The following is an 18,472-nucleotide window of genomic DNA, read 5'->3' on the forward strand; positions in this document are numbered from 1 at the left end:
GTCGCGTGCGCTGGGGCAAAGTGTGGCTGACTGCCATCTATTCCACGACGTCTAGTGAGCGTGGAAGCGTAGACCGAGAAGTCGAGAGTTGACAGCTCTCTAGAGCCCCCCCTCCTCCCCCCCCCCCCTCTAGAACATTTGAAGAGGGACGTCTCCGAATGTTGTTTTTGTTTTCCAGAGCGGCCAACCCAAACACCCGAGTTCAATTCACGCCTATGGCTGACAACACAAGCGGCGAGTGATATCCCCCAACCTGTCCTGGGTCCGCCTGTACTCGTGCGCTGTGCAGGCACTCGTAGGTGCTGGTGCCTGCCTGTGTGTGTGTGTGTGTCTGCTAACAGCACTTGCCCCAACAGTCTGTTAAGGCTATACGGGGGATCTTTGTCTTTCCAGTTTGTGTGTGTGGAGTTGGCCACCAACCCCTTCGCGTGCCGTGCCGGCCTTCATAGGCGCTACTCGCTAACAGCACTTGCCCCAACAGTCCGTTAAGGCTATACGGGGGATCTTTATCTTTGTGCGTGTGTGGTGTGTGCATGTGTGCGTGTGTGCTTCAGCCGGGAAGAGGCGGTGGCGATCGACAAGGAGCTGAGAGAAGACTACGGCTTCACGCAAGAGCAGCTCGTCGAGATGATGGGCATGGCGGTGGCGCACGCCATCACCAGGGTATGCACAAAGACAAAGCTGGCCCGTGTAGCCTTTGCCACGCCGATGGGGCAAGTGCTGTCGGCGAATACCTACAGTTTTTCATTCCAATGCCCCTACCATCGGAATGCGAAATTTCTCTACCCCCTGATATGGATATTAACTACCTCGCCTGGAGATCTGCGAAATATTTGGAATTCGCATGGAATTTGTTTTCTCCGTTTTACCTCCACATTCAGAATCAACACGCGGTTAGAGTACTTGGCAAAAAAGAAGCCATACAGCTCAGTGGGTTATACCTACCAAAATAAAAACAACAAACATATCGCAGTGGTAGAGTAAGATGGACCAGCGCAGTCCCACGCACGTTTGGACAGTGAGACGCTTTTCAAGTTAATTGGAGCCTCTCTGTCTGGAGCTGCTCGCTCTCTCTCTGTGTCCGGAGCGTCTCTCTCTCTCTGTCATGGCAAGATGCCTTTTAGTGAAGCCTAATTGGCTGTGCACGCTTTTGTACGGAATTGCGCATCCGTGCGGTATAAAGAACAAACAATACGTCGACCACCTGAGTGCTTTGTCCACCCCCACAGAAATATAAAATCAGTTCGGGGAGAGCTGAGGGGGCTAGCATCGCCATGGGGGAGGGTCATCCGGCAGTGGACTGATCAAAAATTGGGTCGTACATTGGTGACTCGGCTGAGACCCAACCACACGAACCGATCCAGGTATTGTGAATACTGTTTGGTTCTTTCGGTAAAGTCACGTGGGTAGAAAATAAAATAAATCACGACGTTTCGGGCGCAACACAAGCGTCTGTCATCAGGTGAGAAAGCGTGGTCTGCTGCTGAGGCAGACTGTTATTAAAAGGTTTTAAATGGGTGTAGCCCAAGGGTCATAAAGAAGTGACCTGGGCTGGTGATGTTAATGTAGGTTTGATGACCGCAAGCAAGAGAGAGAGAAACAGAGAGGAGGAGGTTCCGTGGGGCATCGCAGTGGCTAAGAGATGTTAACTACCTCGCTAGGTATACAGGAAGTTGTGGGTTCGATCCTGACCCTGACGCCTGCTGTTTATTTGAAATTTGCATCTTCTCTCTGTAATCATCATCATCACGGATGCTAGGAGATGTTAACTTCCTCGCCTGGTATACAGGAGGTTATCGGTTCGATCCCGACCCTGACGCCTGCTGTATATTTTAAGTTTGCGTGTTTTCTCCCTCTCTCTGTCTCTCTCCCCGTGCTCGCGTTGAATTTTCTCCTGAAATAACGAATGGAGATCCTCGGTAGCCTCCTGCAGGCTACTCCCGTGCCACCACACTCCACACTACTTGACTGCAACTCGATGATCCGGGTTGAGTGGCATGTGGAGTTCTGTACCAGACGTCCCCAACACGTCTGGTTTTTTCCGTCTGCAGGCAGTGCCAGTATTGCCCCGTGCTGTCGTTCCCAGACGTTTAAATGATGCCCGCAGCGGCATTGCACAGTAATAGCCATACCGCAGTGACAAGAGTTTATCTCGTCAGCCAGACCTCGGGCCAGATTACAGTAACGTGCGGCCCTTTATTAATCCACTGCTGGATGAATGCCTACCCCCCCCCACCCACCCATCCGTCATGCTGTGTCGTTCATGGGGGTTATTTGACGATTCATCACCGCTCCGGTCAATGCCGGGGTTGCCAAAGTGATGAGCGGATAACCCAGTGCCGGTTTAGATATCACGCATCGGTCAAAGAGCGACGTCTCAACCGACCCCGGACACCCCCATGGGATTTTAAGCGATCCGCTCCAAATCAGCGCGGCGTTCCCCTCGCCGGCGTGGGGTCGTGGGGGCGCCCCCCCCCCTCCCCTCCGCCCCCCCCCGCCCCCCCCCCACCCCCTTTCGTGTGTTCCGCGGGGCTCAGAACAGCCACGGTGGTCCTCTCTGTAGTTCAAAGTCTCTCGTCACGGAGCCACCTTTGTGGTGGTGGTGGTGGTGGTGGCCAGAGGCCGTCCCGAGGGTACACGGCGAATCGGGGCGACTGCCCCGGGCCCCGGGTGGGGGGGGGGGGACGCGCTTCGATGTGACGGTGTCAGATGGAGTTTTTCTTCTGGTTTAGTTTGAAGGCGTCGAATCGGGCCCACAGAGTGAGTCGCCCCCGCGACATTTATTACGGACGGCCCCGATGGCGTTATCGTTTCTCGCGCTGTTGGCAAAAAAAATCGACGGGACTTGACGTGCCTTTGCAATGCGTACTCGTACACCTCATACGCCGCATGTATTTATATTTAGTGGCTGGCTTACCTTTCCTCGACTGCTGTGGTGTTTTTTTTTTGTGTTGTACTGGACATCCGTGGAAAAAAAGAGCTTTATGGCTCATCGTATTCCTCCAGCGTGAATAGATATTCTGACAAAGCCTGCCTGGATGGGCAACCAGCATGCATAGCAGGTGGCTTACAGGCTGCAGCGCGAGAAGAGTGCGGTGGTGACAGCGACGAAGTATAGTTCGAGGATTGGTTTTACCCTTTCTGGCGGCTCACGAATTCAGGTCGAGGGACGGAGGGAAGGGGGAGTTTGACGCTCGCACTCGAATGCAGCGTTGTAAATTTACACTTTCTTTTTTGACCCCGAAAATAAATGTCACTAATTGATTTGTGTTTTGGAGGGAAGGAGGGGCGCTTATTCTGGGGTTGGGGGGGGGGAGCTCATACCCTCCCCCCCAACCCCATCCATTACCCCGAGCCCCCACCACCACCACCACCACCCCGCATAACAAAGACAAAGATCCCCATATAGCCTTAACCGACTTTTGGGGCAAGTGCTGTTAGCGAGCACCTATGAAGGCGGGAACTGCACACGAGGGGGTGGGTGGCCAGCACCACGCCGGGCTACGTTTGTCTCCCTAGTGGCGATGTTTACACACAACACCGGGTACTCGCTTAAGGCTGAGTCGATCTAGGGGGAGGCCCACGACCTCTTCAAATATTTTCGCCACCGTTTATTGTTCGTGAGTGGGAATCGTATTGTTTTATTTTTTGCCAGGTCCGTAGCGCAGTGCGCTAACCGCTGTGCCACCGCTCCCCACGAGCACCGGCAAACAAAAGATAAAGACCCCCCGTTTAGCCTTGTAGACCCCAGGGGCAAGGTGCTGTGAGCGTACACACACACCGCTTCCACCTGTGCACAAATAACCTTTTGAAGAAGAATGAGATCAATAAGGGGGCCCATTTGTTTGTATGCCACACAAAAACATTATTACGTTGAATTATTAAAACTATAAACTATTTATTTTTTTATTTTTGCCACCTAAGGGCCCCACTGAGCTACACTGCTGGTTTGTCAGAGGCGACCCGGTTATCACAAATGACAGCTCGACGAAGTGGCCAATCATCGCGGTGGAAATTTATGGCATCTAAACACTCGAAACGAGTGATGTCGATTCTAAACGTGGAAGGGAAACAAATCCCGGAGGATCTGGAGAAAAATCCACGCGACCACGGGGAGAGAGATACGCAAACTCCGAATATACAGCAGCAGGCGTCAAGGGTCGGGATCGAACCCACGACCTCCTGTATACCAGGCGAGGTAGTTAACATCTCCTAGCCACCGCGATGATGATGATGAGAGAGAGACGCAAACTCCAAATATACAGCGGGGGGCGGAGTAGGGGTGGCATCGTCCAGGTGAGTCTCGTTCATCGCCGCTCGAGGAGTGTGGCCACGGCGCGGATGTATAATGCAGACGGCGCGGAGGGCTGATTGTTTTTTTTTATAATTTCCACTGTCATTGTCGCCTTTCGATTTAAAGCTTTCGCGACTGCAGGGATTCATCTTCTTGGTTCTTTCGGTAATATTATTATTTTATTATTATTTCTACGTAACTTTACCGAAAGAACCAAGAAGATGAATCCCTGCAGTCACGAAAGCTTAAAAATATATAAGATTTTTTAAACGTTCATTTACATCCGTTCGACCGGTGCGGAACGAACATTACTCAACGTGGCGGGCAGTTGGCACTTGCCCCCAACAGGCTGTTACAGGCTACACGGGTGATCTTTGTCTTTGTCACTGTGCCCCCCCCCCCCGCCCCCCGCCCCCCCCCACAGGCTTTCCCGTTGGCCTCGCTGCCCCGCAAGCAACCCACGGGCCTGGTGATCTGCGGGCCGGGCTACAACGGAGCGTGCGGCCTGGCCTCGGCACGCCACCTCAAGATGTTTGTGAGTGCCGCGTGAGAGAGCGGCCTTGGACGAGAGCTCCGTGTGCTCAAGGAGAGCCGGCGTGCTGCGGCTCACGATGACGACGATGACGACGACGATGATGATGGTTTTTTTCGATTTCAAGCTTTCGTGACTGCAGGGATTCATCTTCTTGGTTCTTTCGGTAAAGTCACGTAGAAGGGAAGTAATAAAATAATAAAAATAAAACATAATAAAATAATATAATAATATAAAATAATATAATATTATTTTATTACTTCCCTTCTACGTGACTTTACCGAAAGATCCAAGAAGATGATGATGACAATACAACCGGCACATGATGATGATGACGATAAACACCATCGTGATGCAGCTTCTACAGCGATCCTCAAGCTGCTGCTGCTGCTGTTACTGATTTCGCTCATGATATTTGGTGCTGCTGCTGATGATGATAATAGGATGGGATGGAAGGAATCGGAAAGAGAGGAGGAGCTAACAGAGAATGGCTTAATGATGATGACGACGACGATGACGACATAAGAGATTGGTGACAGAGAGACGTGGCGCACTACGTCAGCATACTGTCACGTGACGGAGGAAAGTGGAAACACGTGGCGACATGTGATGATGATGATTACGGTGATGATGATGACGGTGATGATGATGATGGTGATAATGATGATGGCGGTGATGATGGTGATGATGATGACGGTGATGATGATGATGGTGATGATGATGGTGATCATGATGGTGATCATGATGACGATGATGGTGATGATGGTGATGATGGTGATGATGATGATGATGGTGATGATGATGATGGTGATGATGATGGTGATGATGGTGATGATGATGACGGTGATGATGATGGTGATGATTATGATGGTGATGATGATGACGGTGATTATGATGATGACGGTGATAATGATGATGATGACGGTGATGATGATGATGGTGATGATGATGGTGATGATGGTGATGATGATGACGGTGATGATGACGGTGATAATGATGATGATGACGGTGATGATGATGATGGTGATGATGATGATGGTGATAATGATGACGGTGGTGATGATGATGACGACGGTGATGATGATGACGATGATGATGACGGTGATGATGATGGTGATGATGACGATGATTATGATGATGACGGTGATAATGATTATGATGGCGGTGATGATGATGGTGATGATGATGATGACGGTGATGATGATGGTGATGTTGATGACGATGATTATGATGACGGTGATAATGATTATGATGGCGGTGATGATGATGGTGATGATGATGACGGTGATGATGATGATGTTGATGATGACAGTGATGATGATGATGTTGGCGATGTTGTCGGTGCCTTGCGTGCAGGGGTACGAGCCGACCGTCTTCTACGTGAAGCGCTCCGTGAAGCCGCTGAGCCAGGCGCTCACCACGCAGTGCGAGAAGCTCGACATCCCATTCCTCTCATACCTCCCCACCGAGGTGACGATCCGTGTTGAGTTGCACGCCCATGGGGTGGCTAGGAGATGTTAACTACCTCGCATGGTATACATGAAGTCGTGGATTCGATCCCGACCCTGATGCCTGCTGTATATTTGGAGTTCACGTGTCTCTTTCTCATCATCATCATCATCACGTTGGCTAGGAGATGTTAACTACCTCGCCTGGTATACATGAAGTCGTGGATTTGATCCCGACCCTGGCGATGCCTGCTGTATATTTGTAGTTTGCGTGTCTCTCTCTCCGTGGTCGCGTGGATTTTTCTCCGGGTCCTCCGGGTTTTCCCTCCACGTTGAGAATCGACATCGCGCCTTTAGAGCGTTTGACTGCTGTACATTTCCACGTGATGGTGCTGAGCCACTTCGTTGAGCTATCGTTTATGGCCACGGTTGTTTCTGAAAAAGAAACTACTTAGCTCAGTGGGCTTTGCCTGGCAAAAAAACAACAACAATACATTATTTTATTTCTATTATAATTGTTATTTTTTTTACCTACGTGATTTTACCGAAAAAAACCTAAGAGTATGAATCCTTGCAGTCACGAAAGCTTCAAATCTATGAAACAACAACAACAACAGTTTAGATCTCAGTCTGAGCTAGTAGCGACACGCGCCGCTGTCCCCACCCGCACCTCCCATTAGCACGGTCGGCTCCGTACGGCGCACAAGAAGTTCAACACACACACAGCCGTGCACTTCCCCTCGTCGTCTCCTCGTCAAAGCCACCCTCCTCACCCTCCTCGCCCGTGCAGGTGCAGCTGATCAACGACGCCTACTGCTTCGTGGTGGACGCGGTGTTCGGCACGGGGCTGCGTGGCGAGGTGCGTGAGCCCTTCCTGAGCATCATGAACACGCTGCGCCAAGTGAAGGCGCCCGTCGCGAGCGTGGACGTGCCCTCTGGTGAGCCCCTCCCCCCCATCACCCCCACCCCAACCCCCCACCCCATCGCCCACCCCCCTATCACCCCACCCCAACCCCATCGCCCACCCCACATCACCCCCCCCCCCCATCTCCCCCACCACCCCACACACCGCATCCTCCGCCACAATCGGAGTGCGTCCGTTGGACTTTGTTCGCGGGGGAAGGACAAGGAACTCGACACACGCGGAAAGCATTGGGGGGGGGTGGGAGGGGGGTTTTGGAGGGGAGGAGGGGCTGAGGGGGGGGGGTGGAGGTGGGCGGGTGGGACGTGGAGGTGGGGGTGGATGGAAGGTTGGGGATCAGGGGGGGATGTGGGGGAGGAGGGGGGGATGGAGGTGCGGGTGAGAAGAGGGGGTGGAGGGGGTCGGGGGGTGGAAGAGAGGGTGGAAGTGGGGGAGGATGGAAGGTTGGGGGAGGAGGGGGGAGGTGGGGGAGGAGGGGAGGTGGGGGTGTGGGGGAGAGGGTAGAGGTGAGGGTGGAAGGAGGTGGAGTAGGAGGGGGGTGCTGGAGGGGAGGTGAGGCTGAGGTGGGTGGGGGATGGAGGAGGGGGTGGGAGGTGGATGGAAGGTGGGGGAGGAGGGGGGGGAGGTGGGGGTGGGAGGGGGGTGGGAGAAGGGGGGGTGGGTGGAGGAGAGGGTGTAAGTGGGAGAGGTGGGGTGGAAATGGAGCAAGGAGTGGGAGGTGAGGGTGGGTGGGTGAGGGGGGGGGGCGTAGCGAGAGGATGGGAAGTGAGCGAGGCGACGACAGGGGAAGGACACAAACAAACTAATACACAAATACACAAATAAACAAATAAACTAATAAACAAATACACAAATAATCAAACAAACAAATACACAAATAAACAAATGCACAAATAAACAAATACACAAAAAAACAAATAAACAAATACACAAATACACAAATAAACAAATAAACAAATAAACAAATAAACAAATGCACAAATAAACAAATACACAAATCGTGCCGCGCCCTCCCCCACCCCAGGCTGGGACCCGGACTTGTGCGGCAACGGCTCAGCGTGCCCAGGAGCGGCTGGCACCGCTGGGGCCGCTGGGACACAGCAGCAGCAGCAGCAGCTGCAGCAGCTGCAGCTGCAACCCGAGGTTCTGGTTTCGCTGGGGGCTCCCAAGCGGTGCGCTGAGCGCTTCGCGGGGCGCCTGCACTTCCTGGGAGGGCGCTTCCTCCCGCTGGACATTCACAAGAAGATGGAGCTGAACCTGCCCGAGTACCCTGGCACGGACTGCATCGTGCCACTGCTCTAGCCCCGGACATCGACGGCAGCAGCAGCAGCAGAAGCAACAATAGCGGTGGTGGAGTTGTCCCTGGTGCCTGCCTGCCTGCCTGCGTGTGTGTGTGCTAACGGCACTTGCCCCAATAGTCTGTTAAGGCTATACGGGGGATCTTTGTCTTCGTCTTTGTCTCGACGAGTGTCAGTCTGAAGGCCGCCCCAGATGCGGTGATGTTTGCTGGGATCTTTGTCTTTTGCGTGTGTGTGGGTATGTGTGTGATGTTGGCCACCCACCCCCTCGTGTGCCGTGCCGGCCTTCATAGGTGCTCGTGAACAGCACTTGCCCCAGCCGTCTGTTAAAGGCTACACGGGGGATCTTTGTCTTTGGGGGAGTGGTAGTGCAGCGGTTAGCGCGCTGCGCTACGAAACCCGACGAACCGAGTTCAATTCACGCTCTTGGCCACCAACACCGGTGACGATTATCTGAACTGGTCCCGGGCCTTCCCTAGGTCGATTCGGCCTCAAATGAGCACCTGGTGCTGTGTGTAAACATCGCTGCTGGAGAGACAAAGGCGGCCGGGCGTGGTGCTGGCCACCCACCCCCTCGCCAACAGCAAGGGGCTGGGTGGCCAGCGGCCGTCGCTTGCGTTGCGATCGAAACGTCGTCGTTTTTTGTTGTTTTATTTTATTATTCCTTGAACCTATCTACGTGACTTTACCGAAAGGCCCAAAGAATATGAATTCCTGCAGTCACGAAAGCTTCAAGTCAATAATGTGTGTATGTACTTTAAAAAATAATAATCCATACATTTCCAATCCACCAATGGACCAAAGCACCCCCCGCCCCCCCCCACCACCACCAACGCTTATGCCGTCGGATTGTTGAACTTTACTTCACTGGGCTGGTCAGTTCATGTTGACTGAATGGGGGGGGAGGGCAAAGGGCAAGACGAGTTCTGAAATCTCTCGCCGCCGATGTTAGCCGTGGGCCGAGAGATTGAACAAAATCGCACGCAAACTCCCGGTTCACCGGGGCTCATCGCGCAGAGCGCCGCTCCGTCACCGCGTGCGAGTTAGCGAGCGCCTATTAACACCGGCAGGGTGAACAAAACATGAGGGGTGGTTTCGGCCAGCCCCATGCCCGGCCGCCTTTGTATTCCCAATGCTGATGTTTGCACACCGCGTCAGTTGCTCATTTATAGCTAAGTCGACCTAGGTGGAGGACTGGTACAGATAATTGCCACTGATGTTGGGTGCTCGCTAAGAGCACTTGACCCACAGGCTGATAGAGGGCACACGGGGGAACTTTGTCTTTCTTGATGTGTGGGAAGTGGTGGTCCAGTGGTTAGCGCACTGTGCTTCGGACCCAACGACTTTGGTTCAATTACTCACCAAGGGTTGATTTCAGTGGCGAGTGATACCCGTGGCCCGATTGGACATCTCCCAGGTCAGGGGTCGGCAACCAAAATAACAAGAAGAGCCATTTCTTTCCAATTCGGTACAAAATTCAGTATTTCAAGAGCCGCAATGCATCTGAGTACATACTGTACATACGTACATATCGTCAAGAAGCAGCCCGCAAAGAGCCGCATGCGGCTCCGGAGCCGTAGGTTGCCGACCCCTGTCCTAGGTCAACTGGGACGTGAATGAGCACTTGGTGTGCAGGTGCGTAAAGTATCAGCACTGGGGAGACAAAGGCGGCCAGGCTTGGTGCAGGCCACACTACCCCGTTTGTGTGCCCATCCAGACTTAATAGGTGCTCGCGAACAGACCTTGCCTCAACTGTTATGTTTAGGCTTTGAAGGGGGGGTCTTTGTTAATGCATTTGCGATACTAGGCTAGGTATGAATCTGGAATCATATTTGTAGAATTGTTTTTGTTGGTCTCTACATAATAGAGTCTCAAGAGAATTAACTTAACAAAATGGTGTCTGATGGGGTCTCTAGACAATAGACTGACCGGTCTCTGATGGGGTCTCTAGACAATAGACTGACTATCTATTGTCTCTAGACAATAGACTGGCTGGTCTCTGATGGGGTCTCTAGACAATCGACTGACCGGTCTCTGATGGGGGTTTCCAGACGACTTACAGACTGACAGTGTACAGCGTTTTTGATCACCACGTAAATGTAACCGAGCAGTCAAGAATTTAGTCCTGGAACTCAGATAACCCCGTTATTTCAGACATCTGCCTTTTTCAAAATCCACCCAGCCGACCACACACACAGTTGGCTAATTGCGGCTGAGTGGACCAACATTAATAAATTAAGAAAACATCTTCAGCGCCGCAAGGAAACAGCTTGCAATGCACGCATGCGTAGCCTGATACGAGGGTTGTGAGAGTGTTTGAGTTTGAGGGAGTGTGTATGTGTGCGTGCGTGTGTGTGCGTGTGTGTCTGTGTGTGTGTGTGTGTCTGTGTGTGTTGGGGGTGGAGCGGCGGTGTAGCGGTTGGCGATTCCCGCTCACGGCTTACCAACACCCAGTGACGATTATCTGAAGTGGTTCTGGGCCTCCCCTAGGTCGACTCAGCCTCTAATGAGTACCTGGTGCGGTGTGTAAACATCGTCACTAGGGAGACAAAGACGGCCGGGCGTGGTGCTGGCCACCCACCCCCTCGTGTGCCGTGCCGGCCTTCATAGGTGCTCGCTAACAGCACTTGCCCCAACAGTCTGTTCAGGCTGCACGGGGGATCTTTGTCTTTTTTGCGTGTGTGTACGCGTGTGTGTGTACGTGTGTGTGTACGTGTGTGTACACGCGTGTGTGTGTACGCCTGTGTGTACGCGTGTGTGTGTACGCCTGTGTGTACGCGTGTGCGTGTGTGTGCGTGTGTGTACCTGTGTGTGCGTGTGTGTGTACGCCTGTGTGTACGCCTGTGTGTGTGCGTGTGTGTGTGTACTTGTGTGTTTGTGCGTGTGTGTACGCCTGTGTGTGTGCGTGTACCTGTGTGTGTGCGTGTGTTGTACGCGTGTGTGTGTACGTTTACAGGGTCCGTTAAGTGATCGCCACGATGTTGTGCCAGTTTATAATAATTTAGGCTAAATACTAGTTACCTTGCACCTGTTTGGTTGTGATATTTTTAATTTTACATTTTCTCCACCCCCCCCCCCCCCCATTTGCCCAATTCATTCTATAAACGACGGATTGTGTTTTTTTGTGTTTATTGTCCTTGAAAAACGGCCTAGAGTTTGAGACGCCTGAACGAACGTTCTCAACCCGGAATATGTTGTTGTTTTTAAACAACCAAAAAAAATCTTTTTCACGTGATTATTAACCAATAGTGCAGTGGCAGCACCAACGCGATCACCGACATTCTCCGCATCATGAGACGCAACGGAAAAGGGTACCCGGTGCCAATAAAGTTACATAAATCACTCCGACACAAAGGCAAAGGTCCCCCGTGTAGCCTCTAACAGACTGTTGGGGCAAGTGCTGTTAGCGAGCACCTATGCAGGCCGGCACGGCACACGAGGGGCTGGGTGGCCAGCACCACGCCCGACCGCCTTCCCCCCCCTAGTAGCGATGTTTACACATCTTACCAGGCACCCATTTGAGGCTGAGTCGACCTAGGGAAGGTCCAGCACCGGTTCAGATAATCACGACTGGTTTTGGCCGTGAGCGGGAAACGAACTCGGTTTGGCGAGTCGTAGCGCAGCGCGCTAACCACTGCGCCACCGCTCCCCATACACACGCACACGGCTACCTGATTATAAAACGTACCGCGCAAACTTTGGCCTTTAAACACAGTGGGGGGGGGGGGGGGTGAAAGTGCGTCTTACAATCCGGAGAATTCGGTACACAGGTGATCGCTCTTGCATTGACAATTGTTTATCTCGCTGTTTTCACAACATCCCTTTTCCCATCGTAAGTGTGTGCGTATCTAGTCCTCGGTATATATCTATAATTTTGTTCGTGTGTTTTACCAGATCGACTTCTCAGACACCTTCGATGTCTTCGAAGTCGAGACACCCGCACAGCGCAGCCAGCTCTCGATTACCTATACCTGGGGGCAATCTGCAGGGTGGCGGGTTGCGAGTGGCCCGGATAAAAAAAAACAACAACTCTCAATCGTATTTATTATACAGACAACGGCGGTGACGGAGAGCCCCGTGAATCCGCTAACCCCATCCGACAAGTCAGGAGGGGCTCGTCCCGTAATGGGCCCCGGGCATGCTTCAGCGAGGGCGCTAATCGAGAGTGGGGCCGTGGCTTCGGAGAGTTCCCCATCTCATCGAGTGCTACCGGAGCTCACGAGCGTGTGCGCGAGCGAGCGAGTGAGTGTGCGTATTGGTGCTTGTTTTTATAAAGTAGCGATGTCAGCGCGCACGTGTGTGAATTTAGCCTCTTTTACCGTTAGATGGTCCGCCGCGAGAAAGTCAAAATGCGTCACGTTCTTAAACAAGATCCTCTCGCTGGGCAACCCCAGTGGGAAACCATCATTCCACGGTCTCTCACGTAGAAGGACAACGATCCCTGTGAGAATGATGATGATGATGATGCGATAATAAAAAATCGTGCATGTGCGTCGGAGAGTTTATTGAGCAGAGCGATGCAGCTGATGAGAGCTGTCGGGGGCAGAGTTGCAGATAATCTACTTCCACTTTAACACATAGGCTTTCGCGACCAATATTATAATTTAATTGAAATGATGACGTCACCCTGATGTTGCTCTATTTTAGACCGGAAGCAACAGGAGAGCTTCACCATTCTTGCCCGATGAAGCTGATTGTAATTATCAGCGAAACGTCGTACTAAAATTTTGAAATACTTTTGATTCTTTCTTCAGCACATCGGTGGGCTAAAGAAGTAAATTAATTTGTCCTTTGAAAATGTGACACATTTTTTACTGTTTGGCCGTGTCGGGTGGTGGAGGGTTACGACACATTAATAAATAACGCGATCTGACCCAAAAACCTATATTATGAATCTACTTCCACGTTTGGCCTGGTGTGAGTCTCACAACTTGTGGACATTAACTAAAAACTGAGATCAACGCGGCTGGATTTGTCTCGGGCGAGTCGCATATTGGATTCGTCGCATATCGGATTCGTCGTTACGAGAGGTATCATGCCCTCACTCCCCTCCTTACCCCGGGTTTCCAATCATATTACAGACAGAGCTCACGCATAATGCAAACGTAAAACAAGGGGTCGGCAATCGAAATAACAAGAAAAGGCATTTTTTTTCGAATTTGGTCAAACAAAAATCACGTTTTTTTTGTTTGCATTATGACTGCAGGTATTGTGGTCTATGTAAACATGACTCCTTGTAAAAAAGGTGTCAGTTTTGTTGCCAGATAGAAAGGTAAAAAAACAATCATCAAAAATCAGGATATCAAGAAGCACAATGCACGTTGTGAACACGAGACGGTGGTGGTCCTTCATAAATGACTGTCACGACGCAGTTCCTTGAACGAACCGCGCGCGGCTCCCGTGCCGTAGTTTGCCGACCCCTACGTTGAACCATGGTAGGAGAGTTTTGATTTAAAGCTTTCGTGACTGCAGGGATTCATATTCTTGGTTCTTTCGGTAAAGTCACGTAGAAGGGAAATTATAAAATAATATAAATATTGTTTTGTTTGTATTATTTCCCTTCTACGTGACTTTACCGAAATAACCAAAAACATGGTAGGAGAATTTCAATTTTAATGCCACATTATTCACTCCGGAAAGCCACACGTTCTCTGAGTCTTAAGCCGTTCTTGTTTTTAGATTCTGAATATTTATTTATACTGGAGGAATTCGATGAGCTATGAAGATCTTTCTCACAGATGTTGCAGTCGGGGCGGGTAAGAAAGTTACAACAACAAACAGTACACAAACACGATAGTAGCGCAAAGTACAAGAAAGGTAAACAAATTACCCAAACATAAATAATTACAACTAAACCATCCCCATCCTACCAGGCAAAGCCCACCGAGGTATGAACTTATTTTTAAAAAGCGACCTGGCCACAAATGATAGCTCAACAAAGTGGCTTATCATTTAGACATTTATAGCAGCAAAATAATCGCAGGAGGGTCCTGCCCAGGGGATATTGTGGCGTGATGTGGTGGTTGGTTTCTAGTGGCCACTGAACTCATCCTGCCTCTGCTGATGCTAGGATGACCAAACGACACCTCTGCCCGGGTTGTGGAGCTAATAGTCACTACCCAGAGACTCATCTGCCTCGGAGACGCCATTTGTACGAAGGTTCACATCGCTCCAACCTCTGCGTTGGGGTGCATGCTGAGGATGCTAGAAATGAAATGGCGGGATAGGGTAAACGACTTGGAATTTGGGAAGAGGATTTGGCAGGAAACCTGTTGATGTAGTCAGGCAGAGGAGGTGGTGACGGGTGGGATACGTGGCAGGATGGAGGAGGGCCGGTTACTGAGACAGATGGAGTGACACCCAGAGGGGAAGACCTGAAACCACGTGGCGGTGATGAGACTGTGAGAGCAGATGTTGGAGATCGAGCATAAGGAAAGAGGTGATGGTAAGGTGAGGTATCATCAGCGCTATTGACCGCTCCGCTATGGTGTGATTTACACTCCTGCAGACTGCTCCACCTTTGATAGTTGTACTGCACTGCAACTATGGGTCTCATCCTAAGACCAGAAGTCCCCCTTGGCCACCACTTTAGACAAACTCGACTCATCGTGTCGTCGTCCTCCCACGATAAGGGCCGATTGGGAATTATGGAAATTGCAGGAGAGCGTGGCTGTTGTAAAGACAGGTGAGCCCCAACTCCAGTCGTTTCTTTTAATCGAACAAAATGTCCAGATGCGTAGGAGTTTCTCACTTCCAGAAAGAAAAAAAATAACAAATTAGGATTAAAAAATATTTTTTGGGGTGTAGAACGTATGGGTATTAAGTAAACTAGAGCTATGAACCCTCCACCACCCGACGCAGATAAACAAATCAAGTTGTCACGTGGGCGAATGTGCCGATTGGTTTCATTTTTCCGCAAAAAAAGCAACCAAAATCAGACAATTTTGTTTACGCATGAAAGCCTACTCAGTAGGATCGTTCGTTATATTTTAAAACACTTTTAAACGCGACTTTCGATAAAGTCCCTTTTAAAAATGCATATATATAAGAATGTGTGGTGTCTCCTTGGAACTCAATGAAACGGATCTGGCACGTGCTTGGCATAGGCCTACACGAGGCTTCGATCGCATATCCGCCGGAGCCATTGAGAGATTTGCGCTGAGTAACGTTGTACACACAAAATGAATTCATATTCTTTGGGTCATTCGGTAAAGCCACGTAGATCGAAAAAAATAATAAAAATATCACGACATTTCGATCGCAACACAAGCAATCGTCATTAGGTGGAAATTGTTTTTATAACATCCGGCCTCAGGAGCTCTCTGACTATTTTTTCACCTGATGACGATTGCTTGTGTTGCGATCGAAACGTCGTGATATTTTTATTAATTTTGTTCTATCTACGTAGCTTTAATGAAAAACCCAAATAATATGTTGTACACACAGCTCATTCGCTGGCTGAAGTTCGACCGCTAATGTGAAAAAATGTGACCTTGGACTTTCATATTCACGTCAAATGTCTTTGTGCCTATGATACAGATGTGATAACGCCGCTATAGCCTGTAGATTATTCTGACCTAGACAGTGGTTTGTGTGCGTCCATTTCCGTCTGTGGTTGTGTACAGGAGGGCGATAGACCTGTACGGCATTCAAAGTTGTTTGATGCCATTATTCTGCATTGAGGTTCGTGGCATTAATAAACACCTGTATAGACAATAGTTTTAGACACCTGTGTTTGTAATGTTCCCAGCTACAGTCGACATCGTCAGCCATTATCTATCCACTGCTGGATGATAGCCCTCTCCACGCTGTTGCCATCTCTTGTGCCCTTGCGATGCAACGATCCATTCACGCCCGTGCACTCTGCAGTGGAAATCCTCTCGGGGAGTATTTCCCCCTTTGCCTGCCATTCCTTGAACAGTCTCAGCCATCCGCCATCGTCCCTTCCAGTAATGTGTTCTACCCAAGCGCCAACAAGTCAATATGACGTTTGATCTGCAGTTGTTCTCTGGTCTATGTGCTGTTCCTCTTTTTCTCTCTGATCGCGATTCCAAATCATCTGTCCATGCTTCTTTGCGCACTTTTCAGATGTTGTTCCATTTTCTTGATCGGTGCCCATGTTTCTGAGCCATGCTGTACGTTGTCTATATCATCATGAAAAGCGACACCGTCATGCCTGAATATGAGTTTTAAATCGGTGCGCATTACCTGCAATGACGCATGGTGCACAAATATTGACACCAAGCCGCAGTATTTAGCGTAAGTTACAGTTGTCTTCATGCCACGTGAGACTTACAGATTTTGTGAAAATGTACCCAACAAAATCGTATAATCTGCCGACTAATTTCTCTCCTGGGTGGCGATGTGAAGAATGTTTATATTTTCGTCCGAAAGTAACTTTTGCTTCTGCTTATAAAAAAAAATGAAAACGTGGGACTGCTATGTTTACAATTACTCACGGATATGTTTAACTCCACTGTGCATACATCGGAGTTAAAACCGTTCTTGGTTCTGCCGCTGCCGGTGTTATCAGCAGTGTCCCATTCACCATCCTTGCAATACCTCTCCCCCAGTGTTCTTCAGTAATTTTCAGAGGTGGTGGGAGGCAGCATTTTCGCCGATTAGACATCATCGGTGTGAGGGCCGCCACACATTTGAAACCATTGGGTTTGGACAGCACGATGGGGATGTTTTCACATTTGTGTTATTGTCGGGGGGGGGGGCGCACTAAAGGCCACAAAGGGCCACACAGTGGCCCACGGGCCTTGCAATGGAGAACACTTGTCGACGAGATTTTTGGACACGACGGCTATCCCACGCATTCTGCCACGCGTTTTTGCCACCAGACGTGACGTTTTGCTCGAAAGGCTCGCCTTTGCTTCCGCCATTTTTTTTCGCGACCGCTGCAGCGCAGCCGCCTCCTCGTGGCTGCCAATGGAATTGCCACGTGGCCGCCGAACTTCGTCGACTAATTGAGTAGCGAACGGGAGAGGGAGGCAAGCGGGAACGCTTCCAACGCACGCGTTTCGGCAACGACAGACTTTGACGAAGGCCTTTGTAACCTGCCTCGCGTTAACCATTCAATGGATCGTATCGATAGCCACCCTGTAATTGTGTCTGCGTGTTACCCTTCACGTTACGATTAGCTCCTGTGTAGTGACCGCCTCTTGAGACGATGATGCCACCTCCGAGTCTGAATGTGTCGAACTACCCCCCACCCCATCACCAAACTTTCCCATTAAACATAAGCATCTGTAAAACTATCTCGTGGTGAAGTGGACTTTATTTCCACACTCTTCTCACAAGCCTGTATTTGGAGCCCTAAAATTAATACGATATTTTCGTAATGTAATAAAATGTCAAGATAATATATATTGTGAGATTGTTTTTAATATTCTCTCGGATTTCAAGAATATCTGGCCAAAGGACACTAACAGGAGCCAGAATTGAAAAGTTAGAGAAATCGAAATGTCATGGTCAGTCTTCGTGTTCGTTATTCCCACCTCTTTTAGTGTAGCTTTCAAATAACCGTCTTCCGTACTTGAAACAACAATGGAAGTTTCTTAAACCTTCTCCTTCCCCAGCCTCTCACCCAGCAGAATCAATGGTTACATCACAGTTAGTCGATCTGCAGGTCGATCACGTGTAGTGGGGTAATTTGTGTGTACTCCCACCTCTTCCAAGACTGACGTCCTGCATAACCATCACCCTGCTATACAGCCGGGACGACGTCATGTGTGTGTGTAGACCCACGTGGTAGTGACGCTCCCGGTATAGTGACGTCACACGTGTGCGTGTATACACAGTAGTAATGATACAATCACTACACATATATACAGACACAGACACAATTTCAACCGAGAGCAAGCTTATAGACTCAGCAAGCATTGGAACGATGTCATCAACCACTTTGGGTCATGACTTGACTTGTGTTTTCTTGTCAATCAACCTCCACCGTAGCAGTGTGGTGTGTGGAGC

The 18,472-nt window shown here is 50.2% G+C and overlaps 1 protein-coding gene across 2 annotated transcripts in view; it reads left to right on the plus strand.

Annotated features, from left to right (window-relative positions):
* Positions 1-17,864, plus strand: part of YJEFN3 (YjeF N-terminal domain containing 3) — a 93,244-nt gene extending 75,380 nt beyond the window's left edge. For both annotated transcript variants that reach the window (XM_078617401.1, XM_078617400.1), the window contains 5 exons: positions 555-663; positions 4,719-4,829; positions 6,183-6,296; positions 7,065-7,212; positions 8,221-17,864. In XM_078617401.1, the coding sequence (XP_078473527.1) occupies positions 628-663; positions 4,719-4,829; positions 6,183-6,296; positions 7,065-7,212; positions 8,221-8,498 (687 nt within the window). In that variant the 5' untranslated portion in view covers positions 555-627 and the 3' untranslated portion in view covers positions 8,499-17,864. The remainder of the gene's footprint in view (positions 1-554; positions 664-4,718; positions 4,830-6,182; positions 6,297-7,064; positions 7,213-8,220) is intronic.
* The last annotated feature ends 608 nt before the right edge of the window (positions 17,865-18,472 follow it).

Source organism: Lampetra planeri, chromosome 53 (assembly GCF_965212315.1).
Source record: "Lampetra planeri chromosome 53, kcLamPlan1.2.h2, whole genome shotgun sequence".
NCBI lineage: Eukaryota > Metazoa > Chordata > Hyperoartia > Petromyzontiformes > Petromyzontidae > Lampetra > Lampetra planeri.